We start from the raw sequence: 16982 nt of genomic DNA, 5'->3' as shown, positions 1-16982 counted from the left end.
GATGCTATTAAGGCACGCCATTGGGCTTCTTGCTTTTAGCTAAGGAGCAGTGGCGGATTGGAGCCCTTGGTGCAGCTCCTGTACTCCAAGAAAGAGGACGTCCGGAAGCACGCCAGCTGGGCTGTGATGGTCTGTGCCAGCGATGAGCCAATGTCTGTCGAGCTGTGCAGGCTCGGGTGAGTCGATTGGGTGGCTGACGCCCAGTGTCGGGCTCAGACCAACAGCAGAAGATGGAGGGTCAACAGAGTCGCTGCTCCCACTAACTACCAAGCACCCCCCCCCCCCCGTGGGTTCCCAGCACAGACCTCAGCTCTCAGCCACTAGGGGGTGGGATGTCCTTCTTTTCTTGACCACTGGAGGGCGTCATCCCTGACTTGGCCACAACCACCAATTACTGCCTTTTCTGCTTCTTCCCCTGATCAAATGTTGCCCTTTTGCTTTCCTCTGCTTTCACCAAGCACAATCTGTCTCATCTCTCAAACGCAAGGCTAAAATAAAACGAGCGAGCCATACATTTGCCTATTTTTCTCCCCCACACGAATTTTTTCATTAGCTTTCAGTATTTAACCTCCATCCAATCCCTCTTTGCTTACAACAGCTGAGTTTATTTGCCTTTAACACAGCAGAAAATAGGGTATTAAGGTTCCATAGGCAAGCTCACTCTATTCATTTCCAGGCACTTTTTATGCTTTGGAGATAGTACCCTGTTAGCTAAAATACTAAGTCAAATACTAGTTCTGCTTTAAATGAACAAGGACTTTTTCTTCTTTAGAGATAGCTGTATTAGTCTGCTTTCCACTGCTGTGACAAAGAGCTGAGATGAATTCACTCACAAGGAGGAAAGGTTATTTTGGCTTATGACTAGGAGTGGGCCTAAGTATCTTACCTCGTAGTGGCTGACAAGCAGAGAAATTGAGGGCTGGGGTCTCAATGGCTCACCAAGGGCATGTCCCCCTCACTTCCTCCCACTGTGTCATACCTCTTGGTGGCTCCATCACCTCCCAGCAGTGTCACAAACTGTGGACCAAGCCTCCAACGCATGGCCCCTTTGTTAAACATGCATCTAAACCATAGCAGTATTCCCCACAGCTGTTTGAATATGAATTACTGCCTGGTATATTATTCTCAAGAAGGTTGGATTTGTCTTCATAATTCTGTCAGGATTGCTTTTCTCTAAAAGGGTGGGAGGGGTAGGAGAGCTTTCGGTCTCAATTCTTCATTCAAGAGCCTAAGTATATAAATGAGAATTCCATGTTGCATTGCTTATAGAAATAATGCTTTTTTTTTTTTGCCTTTATTGACAGGGCTTTAGATATCCTTGAAGAAATTAATCTATCAGTAAGTCGAAAAAATAAATTCAGTGAGGCAGCTTATAACAAACTGCTTAACAACAACCTTTCTCTGAAATACAGCCGGATGGGCTATTTGTCATCAAGTAACATAATTAGTGATGGGTTCTATGATTATGGCCGGGTAAGTGGCAGTATTTGTGTGCATCTTAGTGTGCTTGACAATATTTTTTCCTTTATCATGATGCTATTACATTGCCATTTGTAATCACCAAGTGTAATGTGTGTGTGTGTGTGTGTGTATGTGTGTATACAGACTTGTGAAAAAATTCTTCTCTATAATGCTGGTTGTCATCTTTTGCATTTTTATAGTTTTAATTAGAATTACATTTGGGGCTAGAAATATGGCCTACTGGTAGAGAGAGTGCTTGCCTTGTATACATGAAGTCCTGAGTTCGATTCCTCAGTACCACATATATAGAAAAAGCCTGAAGTGCCCTTGTAGCTCAAGTGGTAGAATGTTAACCTTGAGCAAAAAGAAGCCAAGGATGGTACTCAGGCCCTGAGTTCAAGTCCCAGGACTGGCAAAAAAAGTTTTAGTGCTTGCCTTATAGAATTACATTTGCTTGTTCTTAAAATAAGCTTGCAAATGGGGGGGGGGAGGGAAGAATAATTTTTAATTTTAATTTTTAAAATGCCAATTGCAAGTTTCAGATAATCCAGAAGAGTACTGTGTGTGGCTCAGTTGTAGGTGCCTGCCTAGTATCTTCTAGGTCCTGGGTTTGATTTCCAGCATCGCACACAACACACAAAAATATAAAAGGAGGGCTGGGAATATGGCCTAGTGGCAAGAGCACTTGCCTCCTACACATGAAGCTCTCGGTTCGATTCCCCAGCACCACATATATGGAAAACGGCCAGAAGGGGCGCTGTGGCTCAGGTGGCAGAGTGCTAGCCTTGAGCGGGAAGAAGCCAGGGACAGTGCTCAGGCCTTGAGTCCAAGGCCCAGGACTGGCCAAAAAAAAAAAAAAAATAGTAACAACTCTAGGATACAAATATATATATATATATACATATAAAAGGAGACTTTTAAACTTGGAATTCTGTTACTTCAAGGGCTTAGCAATAAGTATTATCTAATTAAAATAAGTTATAATACTGAATTTTAAAATGTAGAAGAATGTACTCGATTTTAATGTGTAAAAGAGTATTAGTTCACTGATCTGATTATATTATAAGGTAATATAGTGTGACTCAGTGTTATTGTTGAGAGAAACAGGAAGTGACAAACCAGAAACCGGAAATAAAAATTTTAAATCCTTAGGTGTTTTTGATGTAGCTCCTTAAGTTGGAATTCTCTATTAGAAAACAAAAGCAATTTAAAAAGGGGGGTGGGGAGGTTTAAGCTCCACAAATGCAATTCTAGGCAAAACTGGGCAACAAATGGCTTGAAGTCTTCCAAAAATTGAGATGGAGATAGGATCACAGTTTGAGGCCAATCCTAGCTCCCCACCCAAAAATGTGAGGAAGCCCTATCTCAGAAGAAAGCAACCTGCATCTGGGTGCCAGGGGTGTACCCGGTAGTCCTCGCTACCCAAGAGCTGGAGCTATACAGATCTTGATTCAAAGCTAGCCTGAGCAGAAACGTCTCGGAGATTTTGTTTCCAATTAGCAAAAGGCTGCAGGTGTGGCTCAAGTGGGAGCGCATCCGGTGGGCAAGAAAGCTGGCTAAGTGGGAAACCCTCCTTATGTTCTAGCCCCTATCCTGGTGTGCCAGCAAGAGGATTGGCCAAGTTCAAATCCTAATACCATAATTTTTTTAGGATTGCCAAGAGCTCCCTAAGTCAGGAGAAAGTTGCACCGGAGAAAAGAGGAAAATAAAATCCCAGAGAAGAACAAAAGAGCCAGTGATGGCAACTCTGAGAGAGCACCATCAGATACTTGAGATACTCTGAGATACCTGCGGAGGCAGATCTAGAAGAGGAACCCAAGGGTGGGCTGGGTCAATCATCAGCGGAATCCTGTGGATTGTTTTGGGTCAAAGTGTAGGAGTCAGGCCCAAAGATTCCCATAGCTGGGCAGAAGAATGGCAGAATCGGTCTCATTTTCAAATGCTTGCTTTCAATGTTAGCAGAACATGTGTCTGGGTTTAGAAAGGGCTCTCAGAGTCATTTGATGGGAAAGAAATCTCAGAAGTTGATCTAGGAAGCCCTCTTCTCCCTGGTTATCTTTGTCTAGCCTTCTTTAGGTATCCTCACTACACTTAGTCTGTGGTTTTATTAATTGGTGACTTTGTGACAGTCTAGGGAGGTATACAGATGGGTTTACAAATTGAAATCCTTCCAGCAGCTAACACGCATGCTATAAAACAGCTGAAGCTAAAGCAGCGAATAAAGGCTAGGAAGGAGGTAGAGGTTGTTTCCTGCTGAAAGGTGAAAATGTCCATAAGCTTCAGTTTCACCCTTGTATTAGATGGATATTGTGTGCAAAATGTGTTAAGACTTAGCTGGGCACTGGTGGTGGCTCGTGCACCTAATCCTAGCTACTGAGAAGGCTGAGATCTGAAGATCTCAGATCTCAGTTCTAAGCCAGCCGGGCAACAAAAGTTTCTGACACTCTTATCTCCAATCACCTACCAAAAAGCCAAAAGTAGAGCTGTAGGGCAAGTGGCAGAGCTCTAACTATGAGCAAAAAAAGCTAAGGGATACCACTTGGGCTCAGAGTTTAGGCCCCAGGACTGGCACACAAGAATTAAGACTCTTCAAACAGTCTTATCAAAATAGATTCTTTCTGAATTCATACTAAACATAGGACACATGCAGAGACATTACTTTTCAGTTCTCAAAATTCTCTTACAGCTCAATCCTGGCACCAGACTTCTGCCACTGAAGGAGCTGTGCTTGCAAGAGCTGAATGACCAACGCGCTGTCCTGTTAATCAACAGCAAATCTGACGTGTGAGTCTTTTGCAAGAATAAGGGAATGAAGGAAAGGACTTTTTTTGTCTATATATATGTACATGTATAAAGTTACATGAGATTCTCATTTTTAAATATTCACCACCACCATAAAGATAAACACTGGCCCACAAACTCAAAGTCTAACAAAGAATAGCATCACATGATCTAACCAGCTCTCCGCCCTTTCTCTTCCACATCACTTTGCCAGTCCATTTCCCACAGGGCTCCCATCTCCAGACTAGACAGGAGCAAATCAAGAGAAATTTATGTTTAGAACTTGCCAGGATTGCATTCTAGAATATAATTTACCCACCCAACATTTCTTTGAAATAAGTAAATGGGTGAAAAAAAAGTAAAGCTTTTGTCTGTGCCTTAGAGGTGTTCTCCTAGATACTCAGAGATTTGACGATCTCAGTTTGAAGCCAGCCAGGGAAGACAAATCTAGGAGACTCTTATCCCCAATAAAGTAGGAAAAATCCAGAACTGGAGGTATGGCTCAAGTGCTAGAGCACTGGCCTTGGGTGAAAAGGCCAAGCAAGAGCATGAAACCTTGAGTTCAAGCCCCAGTACTGGCACCAAGGGGGAACAATGAGAGCTTCAATGTTCTTTAAAATGACTGTGTATGATGTATATAGATACATGGTACTGGTATGATATTCTCTTGTCTTTCTCCTTTCTGGGTTTAAAATAGTATGTCACTTGAAAAGTCTCATCCAGATATGATTTTCAGAAAGTAATGTCTTGTAGGATAAAGCCAGGATTGATACATTTTAATCTGTACAGAACTTCACATGTGTAACATTTTAGCTCTCCCCCTCCATCCATGGAAGATAAATCATCAGATGTTGGTTATGGACGAAGCATCTCTTCCTCATCTTCTCTAAGAAGAGCAAGTAAAGAAAAGACCAGGTAAGAATTTTTTTAGAAGATGTTTTATATTCAAATGGCTCTTTCTTGAATCTAGGAGTAGGACAAAATAAAATCTTGGGGTTGTAGATTTTTGTCATTGTTTGCTTTTTAAATTGCTGTAGCCAAGATTTCTGGAAGAGGAGACAGGAAATCTGGGTGCTGTAGCTCTACAGTGATGGCAAACGAGAGGCCTTAGTGCTCTGGGTAGATTTACCTCCTATGGCTATAGCTAAGCCTGGCTCCCTCTGCTTCCTAACGCTGAAAAGAATCAAATCCTAATGGAAATGAAAAGGTGGAAATGGAAATGGAAATTAAATGATAAGATACCTTGCTCATGTAACAAGTTCTGGTTTTCTGTGTGTTTGGAAGTGGTTATAGTTTCTTTTAAATGACAATATATATGCATAGTTCTCGTTTTAGTACTGGATTTGGCTCTCCCTCAGAAGAGAAGTCTGAGCCTGCTTCAGGACGAAATACTGTCATTACCAAAACTGGGGGCAAGGAGAAAGGACCAAGGTAAGACATGCTGAATCCTTCTACTTATAATCAAGGCACGTTCAAGCTACCAAGCCAGGCTGGTCAAAAGGAGAGATGGCTTTTGTTTGGTTTTGAGGTGCTAGGGATGAATCTCGGACCTCACACAAGTTCAGCAAGGGGTTCTGTCACCAGAAAGGTTCAAAACAGCCTGAGGGTTGAGGTGTAGCTCTGTGGAAGAGCAAGCTTTATCTCTGAAAGGGCTGTGCTGACTAAGGCATGAATCCCAGGGGGTCTTTGAAAGCACCTTTATCTTTGTCCCTGTCTTTCAAATGTACCCATGGTATTTCTGCTCACTCCGGATGGGTCACTGATCTCTCTAGTGATTTTTAAACATCCTAGTCAAACTCACTTTTCCTGAAGAAACATGGGTGAGTTGACTGATTCCTGTTGATCCACTAGCCTGCTTGTGACTTCCTTAGGTGTTACTAAAACCAGTATGTCTACTTCCTTTTAAAACTTTCCCTCATAAAGACTTTTCTCCAGCCCTGGAGCTGGTAGCTTATACCTGTAATCAGCTATTCAGGGAGATGAGACCTTGAGGGTTGAGGCTCCAACACAGCACAGGCAGAAAAATCCAGAAACTCCATCTCCAAAATAACCTACAAAAAAAGCAGGGTTGGAGGCCTGGCTCAAGGGGTAGAATGTGTACCAAGCAAGCAAGTTCTGCAAGTGTGAAGCCCTAAGTTTAAACCTCATAACACACACACACACACACACACACACACACACACACACATTTCTTATAAAATATGCACACTAGGAAGTGGTGCTGTGACTCAAGTGGTAGAGTGCTAGCCTTGAGCACAAAGAGGTTCAGGGACAGCACCCAGGCCCTGAGTTCAAGCTCCACATCCAACAATAACAACAAAAAATAATGTTTTCCGGGTGCTGGTGGCTCGCACCTGTAATCCTAGCTTCTTAGGAGGCTGAAATCTGAGGATCGAGGTTCAAAGCCAGCCCAGGAAGGAAAGTCCATTTGACTCTTATCTCCAGTTAACCACAAGAGAACTGGAAGTGGTGCTGTGACTCCAGGGTTAGAATGCTAGCCTTGAGCTGAAGAACTCAGGCCCAGGCTCAGAGTTCAAGCCCCACAACCTACAAAAAAAGAGAAAAAGATATGTGCACTAATTGGAGGCATGGCTCAGTGGGTAGAGCAAAAGTGTCAAGTACTGAGTTCCAGTCTTGGACCTAAAAAAGAAGAAAATAAGAAATGCATACTAGACCTTTTATTCATGTAGTATGACTTCTTGGCATTCAGACTACTTTTTATAATGTTAAGTCAATTGCACATGAGTTGATCACACATACTTAAATATATATCATTTTTGCTTTCTTTTTCATATCTTCCTTCCAGTCTCCTCATCCCTGCAGTCTTTCACGTACTTACAGCATATGTTTTCATGTTTCTGCTCTTCAGATAATTTTGATCCCCATGATAAAGAACTTCTAAGACATTTCTGTTTTAAAAATAATTCCCCACAAGGTCTCTTGTGTACTCATATCTTGGCTCCTTTCATTTCTTCTCCTGAATCCCGAATAACTCCAAATGCCTGTCAGACACAGGTGTAGGCCATCTCTGAATCATCCTTAAATAGCTCCCCCCCCCATCACTCCCTGTATTTGTCTGACCCTATGATCAGAACCACAATGTGTAAACCATGTCTACTCCCAGAAAGTCAAATGTCAAGATGATACCCTGTATCAGAAAAAAGTGCTAAATATTTAGGCAAAGCAACAACCTCTTCTCATAAACACTGAAGTGTTTATTCACATGTCACTAGGTACAAAGTGATAAAAATCGGCTGGAAGAATTGAAATATAGAAGTGAGACCTACCCGCACAAGCTGGCTGAAATAGAAGCTGTATGGCCTGTGCTCAGGACCTAGAAGCCCTGCTGTCCACCCATTTAAAGTCCCACCCTAGCCTGTTCTGGAAACTTCTCCCATCATGCCCAAGAGCTAGGGAGCTAGGCCTTGGATAGGAAAGTGGGTGCATGGCTGTGTGTGGGGTTACAGGGTGGCCTTCCAACCTATGCTGGAGTCCACCAAATTGACTGGGCTCTTGGGACCTCGGCCTCCTCCCGTTTTAGCAGTGAATTGGCCTAGTGGGTTCAAGCTTTAAACTCCAATCAGTCTTACATGGGTTGTGGATGCATTTTAATCCAGTTTTTAAAGTCCTCACAGTGTGGTTTGGACCAGCCCTGAATTGCATGCCACCCCGTGTCCAGTTTGCGACTTGGGTGATGGTCTGCACACAATGCATAAACAAATCAGGCTTGTGCCTAGCAAACTGAGAACACTTCTGTGGCATTGCTCCCCTGAGCTCCTTGTCTTTCGGAGGTTTGGAGCTTTCCTTTGGCACAAGGAGCACAAGACTGGAGAAGAGTAAGAAAAGAATGGCGGGTTTGCTCTGGCCTCTTTCCTCACCCTCACGAGGCCTCTCTTCGAGCCCCCTCTGGCTCTGGCTCTGCTGGTGATGGTGTTCAGTTACTGGGGTCCCGCGGTCCAGCACAGGGAACAGTAGAAGAATGGAAAGGATAAACTATCAGTTCTGTAGTGATTCAGAGCTTTATCTTTTCTGCTCTTCCTGTAGCTGTTTCCTTTCCAGGGTTCCCAAATAGCTGTATTTCCTGCCCTGCGCCGTGCCTGGTACTTGCCATGTGATAATTGTGCTCCCCAGGAGACCTCACGTTTCTTGGAATAAAGAACTCATATTACTGGGGTTTTGTTGTTCAATTCATTAACTGATGCAACTATTGGTTCCAAGATTATTTAAGGCTCCAGGTATTTTTATGTCCTATTGTGCAACATCGCAAAACTATTGCTGGAGTATGTAAGAAACTGGATAACATCCTACACGACAAGAAACTGCAACTTTGGGGTGTATCTTTGTCATTGGACACAGATTATTTTCATATTTACTAAACAAATGCCTACCTAGTGACTAGTATTTCTCTAAATCTAGAACTTCTCATTCATAACAAATGATACCTTTACTGCTGACTGAGTTAATATCTATTTTTGCTAAGTATGTTTCAGTAAATCGTGGGTGAGTCTTTGCTGTTCTATGGAAATAGGCCATTCTGGTTTTGTTTGATACTAGACTAATTCACTGAAGAGTAAATTCACTCGATGGAAACAAGTTTATTGCTTAGATTCTCTGAAGGGAAAAATGGTTTCTTTTTTTTCCATCTCAGTAGATGCCAGCCAGTTCAATGTGTAGAAGTCTAGTACACGTACTTTGTAATAGCTATCAATCGCCTCATATTCTCTACCAAATTAGCTTCACCGATATAATAGCAACTCAATAAATAGACATTTCAAACTTGTATGCTGCATGGTTCTTAAGGCAGAAAACATTTCATTCCTGTCATGACCAGAGCATCAATTAGTATTTGTTGGTTTGATTCCCAGAAGATGTGATTCTAACTGTTGTAGTTGACTCTCAAAGGAAAGGCAGAGGGAAAAAAGAAGAGGAGAAAGTGAAAGAGGAGGAAGATGTTAATGCAGCCCCTAAACTGGCTGGGGAAGGCGGCCCTGAAAAAGAATGGTACCCTCCCCACGACCCTGACTTCTGTGTGTACGTGTACGAGGTGACCAAGTCCATTCTGCCCATAACCAGTATTAAAGAACAGATCGAAGTGCTCGCCAAGTAAGTTCTCTTGATAGACATATACCTTAAATGTCTCATGGTGTGATTTCAGTGGATTTGCTTTTTCTTGTAGCCCATGTTAAATAAACCCACGAAAATAAAATTGAACTTCATAGCATGCTAACCCTGACTAGCTCTGACTCGGAAATGAAATTAAATAGTTCCAAATTTCCATGTTAGGACAAATTTCTGTGAAGAATCCAAGGTAGACCCTAGAGGTGACTCAAATAATGATGCCAGTTTCTTTAGCTAAACCGTTAAAAAGCATCTTTTGGTGTGATCTTGATGACATTGTGCAGGAATCAGTATTTTAAAATTAAATCATCCCTTAGGAATATGAAGTGCCCAGAATCTAAAGGAATCCTACTATCAATCATCTGTAGACAAACAAATGCTCATGTGTCTTGAATACAATTAAGCATGTTTGCTATTCTGTCACATGTATGTCTGATCATTTGTTCTGCCTGTTGTCTTGAAGTGAGGGGTGAGGATTCTGAGGGTTAGGTGCTTTGGCAGGACAGGACTCTGGGTAAGTCCACCAAGGAAAGGCTGCTCCAGTGGATGGGTCAGAGGCCCATGAGGTCAGGCCTGACACTCACCTCCAGTGAAGTTGCTGGCTTGTACAACAGATGCAGTCTCCACAGGAGCTTGTCTCTACTCCAAGGAGAAGTGAGTAGTGGTTGTCAAACGTGAATGTGGCAACCACAAGTGTCACTGCCAGATCACTGACTTCTTGACAGCCAAGATGGAAAGAGAACAGATTTTTGGCACCCCACATTGCCCTGGTGTCCTTGAGAAGTGATGACTCAGAACTCTGACTCGGCCCTCAGTGGTTCCTAAAGGAGATGCTTTCCACTGCTCTCAGATGGTCTTCTTTTAACCTGAGCCCACAAGTTTAAGTGCAGACACCTCCTTCCCCCGCTGCCCCCCCACCCCGGGCCCTTGGTTCTTGGCATCACTAATGTCCTGTTGGCTCATGGTCCTACAGGGTACTTTTGAGCTTTCCTCCTTCCCCCTTTTTGTTTACCATTACTCTTCCTAGTATGGCAGAGAGGTGATGATAAAGGACACACTTTCCTTTAGCTCACCATCTTTCCTTTATTCAAAAACATGCCGGCCTTAAATGACTGAATTTGTGGAGGTGGATTTTCAATTGACAGCTTTTTGTAAGTGTGTTCACTGACTTCTTCAGTGAATGTTTACTATTATTACAAGAAAAATCACAAAATGTCATAATTTCATTGTCACCACCCATCCACTAATTTCCTCTCTTTGGTCTCTTCCTCTCTTCTCCCCTAATTTCAGATATGTGGCAGACAAAATGGGTGGTAGGATTCCAAAAGAAAGACTGAATGATTTCAGCTGGGAACTTCACATAAGTGAGCTGAAATTTCAACTTAAATCTAATGTTTTACCGATTGGATATATTAAAAAAGGCACCTTCTACCATCGAGCTTTACTTTTCAAGGTATTTAAGGGTTGTTGTTGTTTGTTTTCCCCTTTGGTCTCATTGATATTAGGTTAAGATATTTTGTAGAACCATATCTGAGTGAGCTGGTTGCTAACATTTAACTAGATAATATCAGTTCTCATTTAGACTTTCTTACATTTGGCCTGTATGTGATCATATATGGACATAAATATATACATAATCTGTGTAGTATATATGTATATATATGCACATACATTATATATGTACACATACAACATTTATCATTCACATTGTAATCAAATACCTGAGGCAATAACTTAATGAAAGAAGGTTCCCCCTCCCCCTCCCCCCCCAGCCCCCTTGCTCCTGGTTTCAGAGGCTTCAATCCATGCTTCCTTGCCCCATGGCTTTTAGCCTGAGGTGAGGCAGAACATCATGAGGGTGCGAATGTGTGATGGAAGCTGTTTACCTCATGGTGGCCAAGAAGCAGAGAGCAAGAGAACAACTGTACTTCTTGGCTTCCTCCTCCTTGCCCTGTTAGTCTATTAGGTCCCCAACTTGGAAAGTTCCACCCACATTCAGAGTGGGGCCCCCCACCCTCATAGTTAATTCCCTCCAGAAATGTCCTCACTGACTCACCTAGAAATATAGGTTTTCCTAATCTCCTGGGCATCTCTCAACCCAATCCAATTGACAATCAAGCTTAATGTCACATACATAACATAGGCCAAAGCCTCGGTTACAGGGCATGGGAATTTTAGAGCTACTAAAACAAGAGCCCCTGAAATCAGGAGTTGCCTAAGCCATACCTTTTCCATATGCTCGGAAAGGTTTTAGAAAAGGAAGTGCCTGGTCACCAGGCATGGCGGCACATGCTTTGAAACACTGAAGTCAGGAAGCTGAGACCAGAGGCAGCCCAGATCACGTAAGGAGTTCAAGAGTTCAAGGTTAGCCTGGGCTCATAACACACACACACACACACACACACACACACACACACACACACACACACACAGTGTAGACAGACATAGATATATAATAGATATATATCATATATATAAAGAAAAGAAAACATTCTAAACAGGGCAAATATCTTTATGCAAGAGAGTCAATGGTTTATGGAAGAATGTGGAATTGGCTACCTGTATCCCAAAAGTGGGGAGGGAGGGAGATAGATGAAGCCCAAAGATGATCATCAGACACCATGTGAGTTTGTTCTTTGTCTTGATATCTAAAAGAACCACTGAAAATGACTAATGGACATGATTTTTTAAAAATAATTACTTATTTATTGTCAAAGTGATGTACAGAGAGGTTACAGTTTCATACATAAGACCATGGGTACATTTCTTGTACTATTTGTTACCTCCTCCCTCATTACCCCCTCTTCCCTCCCCCTTTCCCTCTCCCCCCATGAGTTGTTCAGTTGGTTTACACCAAATGCTTTTGCAAGTATTGCTTTTGGAGTCGTTTGTCTTTTTATCCTGTGTCTCTGGATTTTGATATTCCCTTTCCCTTCCCTAGTTCTAATACCAGTATATACAGTATCCAGGGTACTCAGATGAGATACAGTGATAGTGCAGGTACAACCACAGGAAGGCGATACAAGAGGATCATCAACAAAAGAAGCTACAGTTTCACATAGCATGTTGAAAGTAATTACAACAGTGATATAACAGTTGTTTCCATAACATGGAGTTCATTTCACTTAGCATCATCTTATGCGTTCATAAGGGCATAGCTACTGGGCTCTTGTGATCCTCTGCTGTGACTTGCCTAAACCTGTGCTAATTATTCCCTATGAGGGAAACCTAATGGACATGATTTTAAAAGACTATTCAGGCAAGAAAGGGACTCAATTTAAGCCAGGTTAAGACTAGGGACAAGACCAATTAGAAGTGGTTGCAGAAGAAAAAATATGTGTGACCTGTACTAAGGCTATGTGAGTTAGAATTTTTGTGGCTACAACAAAATACCTAAGAAAAGCGTCCCTTGCATTTCTGTGGGGGTTGGAGGACTGAGGCAGTCTTTCTGTGTATACCAAGCTTCCCTTAAACTCATAATCCCCTTCCCTCAGACTCCAAAGTTCTAGAATTACAGGCATGAACTGCCATGCCTGGCTTTTGATAAAACCACACCAAGGGATGAAGGACAGAGGTGATATTCCATATTCAGCTTGCTGCAGTGCTTCTAGGCCACAGGGAGGCAGAAAATCACAGCAGAGGGCACAATGGAACAAAACTTGCTCACACCCATGGCAGACAAGAAGCAGAGAGGGGGGGGGGGAATACAGGAGGGGCATATCAGGATATAACCCCCAAGGACCTGCCTCACAACCTGCTTCCACTGGCTAAGCCCCCACCTCTTAAAGCTTCCTGAAGTTCCCAAAGTAGCACCACCTGCTGGAGACTCAATTCATAAGCCTGCAGAGGACTTCCAATATCCAAATCATAATAATATGAAGTGCAGGTATGGAAGAAGGGATGCATTTAAAGAGAGAGAGAGAGAGAGAGCAAGTGAGTGAGCAAGAGAGACAGAGAGAGAGAGAGGAGGCATAATCAAAAGGAGTTGGTGGGTACCTATGTGTAGTACAGTAACTTCTGTGAGAAGAACAGGAGGACTTCCAGGTTCTGCCCAGAGAAAACAGCCATTATTCATGTGCAACAATGGGAAGGATGAGACTGAAAATAAACTTGATGTGTTGTACCTATATCCAAGGTCTGTCATACAATAGGAGCTGAGAGAACATTTTCGAATCTACTGATTGAATGTACCTCATTGCAACATTGTGTATCTTACCTCCAGTTCCAAGGCAATCTTATTTATAATCCAAATGCCTTTCCTAATTTCTTGGACTTCTTGCTTTATCAATTTTTCCTCCTCTTGCAAAATCTAACATGCTTAAGTCTGCAATATAGAAAGAGAAAATAAGTCTTTTGTCATAATATCTACAATGATTATTATGGCTCCAATTATGATAACCGTGTGTGTGTGTGTGTGTGTGTGTGTGTGTGTGTCTGTGTGTGTCTGTGTGTGTGAAAGGGAGAGAGTGTGTGTGTACTGGGGCTTGAACTCAGGTCTTGAGCATTAGCCCTTAGCTTTTTCACTCAAGGCTGGTACTCTATCACTTAAGCCACTGCTCTACTTATGGCTTTTTGCTGGTTAATTAGAGCTGAGTCTCACAGATTTTCTTGCCCATGATCCTCACATCTCAGCTTCCTAAATACAGGATTACAGGATGAATGTACAGGCAGTTGGTGTTAACTGTCAATTTGAGCCACACGCCAGGTAGTTGATATATATCATCACAAAGAGTCTCAAAACAGTCTAAAGATTGAAATAACTCTCATTGCTTTAAAGACAAGAAAGGCAATACTTGGGGGGAAAATTATAGTTAACTAAGGACAAGCAGAGCTGGAACTAGGCAGCTTAGCTAAATGGTCCACAGTCCTGATGATTTACTAATTTCCCTCCCTGTCCACTCATCCATCTTTCTGCCCCCACCCTTGCCAGCTAACCCAGGCCAGGCCAGTTGCCTGACCGAGCACTCTTACACCCACCCAGGCTGCACAACATGGAAGCAGATTCAAGGTGTCCACACTTGGGTGGATATGTGTGTTCTTCAGCTCTGCATCCTAGACACATTTCCTAATTTTTCTTAATCGCTTTCCCTACTTTGGTTCCTCTTCTCACAGAGACAATGGAGACTTTCAGACAGAAGCTCATTTGAGGAGGTCACACACTCAGACTCTGGAAACAGATGTTCTGTCTCCAAAACATTGCTTTAAGCCACCACTGGTGATAACCTTGGAAATGCATCTGACCTCAGCTTTACAACATAAACCAGGAAATCTCTATAATTTTGATGATTTGAAGTGCTTTTACAGAGAATAAGAGACCAATGCATTTTATTTTGGAAATATCTTCAAAATAAATATATATATGCATATAGATATACACACATTTATATACATATATGTATATATAAATAAATAATGGATAATAAATACCTATATACTTATATAGGTAAATGTGGGTCTCCTTATCCAGACTGGACTATGAGAGCCAATACTATTTGTATTTGAGTTGACTACTCACTTAACTTAGCTAGAATGTAAAGTTTAAATAAATGACAGCATGCTTTATCACCCGGAATTACCCAAAACTGTTTAGTGCCAAGATTTCATTAAGTGATCAAGAAATTAACGTAGAGGTGACTCAATTGACTCAGTCATTCTAGCCTGCTAGTACTACGAGTACTTGCTCAGTTTCCTTCATCCTCACAGGCGCCATGAAGGAAGGCGCCATGTCCTCAATTGTCACAGTGGAAGGAAGAGAAGCAGGGGCTGGGAATCTGACCTAGTGGTAAAGTGCTTGCCTCGTATACATGAAGCCCTGGGTTCGATTCCTCAGCACCACATATATAGAAAAAAGCCGGAAGTGGCGCTGTGGCTCAAGTGGCAGAGTGCTAGCCTTGAGCAAAAAGAAGCCAGGGACAGCGCTCAGGCCCTGAGTCCAAGGCTCAGCACTGGCAACAAAAACAAAACAAATAAACAGAAGGGAGAGAAGCTAGACATGTGGAGTCACTGCTGATGTGTGACTCTCAGCACTGAGCTGCAATTTAACCCTGGGCACTCTGACCTGACTCTATTAGTCACTATGGTAAGGCTGAGAGAAATCCAGATTACACTGTATATATGAGGAAAAAAGGAAGAAAGAAAGAGGGGAGGGAAGGGAGAAAGGGAGGGAGAAAGGGAGGGAGGGAAGAAGGAAGCAAGCAAACTCCAAATCAGCAAATAATAATAATAATTGATAGCAATTAGAAGAGATCAATCCAAGGGACATGAGCAACCTCTGGTAAGGTAACAGCCAGCAGCCCAAGAGAATTGTCAATGACAGCTCTCCTTCTCCTGCCCCACAGCAGGGTCTACATGACACAGAATGGAGAAGCTGGAAATAAGACCCTCCCATTTGATCCCTTCACCCAATCCCAGTGCACAGAGCAACCACAGAGCAGCCCCCACCTGGGGAAGATGGATGGACACCTGGAGCTGAGACCAAGTGAAGCAGTTATCCTCCAGCTATCTTATCCATCTTGGGCTAACACAGGACAGAATATCTGTCCAGAAAGTGTCACTTCCTAGTAGGGCCCCCTACAGCGACTGGGGCTAGAGAATCTTGGGGACCAAGGACTTGTCATGTTTCATCAGTTCCCATGGCAGCATTCCACATTTTCAGCCTCCTGTCTAAGCATGTCTTTGCCTGAGATTTGTATTGCATCTTCATCCAAGGTCAGCATCAGCCCAGGGTCTTCCTCCATCTGCTCCCTTATGAGTCTCAATGGTGGATCTCTTGTTTCTCCCACAGGCTCTGGCTGATAAAATTGGTGTTGGCTGTTCTCTGGTTCGAGGGGAGTATGGCCGAGCATGGAATGAAGTGAAGCTGCTTAATGAGTCCCGAAAAGGGGTAACTGGGCTCCTCCCCCACCCTGAGATGTATATTGTGGATCTCATGTTTCATCCAGGGGGCTTGATGAAGCTACAGAGCAGAGAGGCTGATATTTACCAATTTATTTAAACTAGCTAAGCCCACACAAGAGCAACTCAAAGAGGAGTTGTGTGATTGCCATGTTTTCCTAAGAAGTTCACTGAGTGTTCTTATTCTCCCAATAAAAGTATCAGGAATGCTTTGTGTAGAAACTCAGATTGTGTGTTTGATTTCAGGAGTGGGGCAAGAGTTCAAGGTCCTATTTCATAGCATCTTATATTCATATCCTTTATACAGTCTCTGATGGCCCCCAACCCAGCTCCCTGGTTCCTAGGGGGCTCATCTGTCACTTAGGAGTTGTCCCCGAAGACACACAGTGCTGATACCAAGAGGAGGTGACAGTGGACTTGTTACTGTCGCTCTTCATGCATCAGGAACACTTGACTAAATAAATTTGGTGTGTGTGTGTGTGTGTGTGTGTGTGTGTGTGTGTGTGGTGTACTTTATTGCTCACAGCTGGTGCTTTACCACTCAAGCCATGTTTCTACTTCCAGCTTTTTGCTAGTTAATTGAAGATAGAGTCTCTGAGACTCTGAAGATGAAAAGCATGCATATATGCAGGGAAGAAAGTTCAAAGCCAGAATTGAATTTAGAATTCGGAAGGCACCCCTTAATATGCTGAGGAATGGAAACTAGAGCGATGGCTCCAGTTCCCACC

At 42.8% G+C, this 16982-nt stretch overlaps 1 protein-coding gene across 1 annotated transcript in view; it reads left to right on the top strand.

The window, feature by feature from the left end:
* Armc3 (armadillo repeat containing 3) overlaps nt 1-16354 on the top strand; it is a 91835-nt gene extending 75481 nt beyond the window's left edge. The window contains exons 12-19 of the mRNA XM_048367608.1: nt 40-176; nt 1305-1473; nt 4148-4245; nt 5056-5157; nt 5578-5673; nt 9145-9345; nt 10651-10813; nt 16145-16354. Of these exons, the coding sequence (XP_048223565.1) occupies nt 40-176; nt 1305-1473; nt 4148-4245; nt 5056-5157; nt 5578-5673; nt 9145-9345; nt 10651-10813; nt 16145-16354 (1176 nt within the window). The remainder of the gene's footprint in view (nt 1-39; nt 177-1304; nt 1474-4147; nt 4246-5055; nt 5158-5577; nt 5674-9144; nt 9346-10650; nt 10814-16144) is intronic.
* The last annotated feature ends 628 nt before the right edge of the window (nt 16355-16982 follow it).

The sequence above is a fragment of the Perognathus longimembris genome, chromosome 18, assembly GCF_023159225.1.
Source record: "Perognathus longimembris pacificus isolate PPM17 chromosome 18, ASM2315922v1, whole genome shotgun sequence".
Classification (NCBI taxonomy): Eukaryota; Metazoa; Chordata; class Mammalia; order Rodentia; family Heteromyidae; genus Perognathus; species Perognathus longimembris.
The sequence above is the reverse complement of the archived record's forward strand: the minus strand, read 5'-3'. Positions and strand labels throughout refer to the sequence as shown.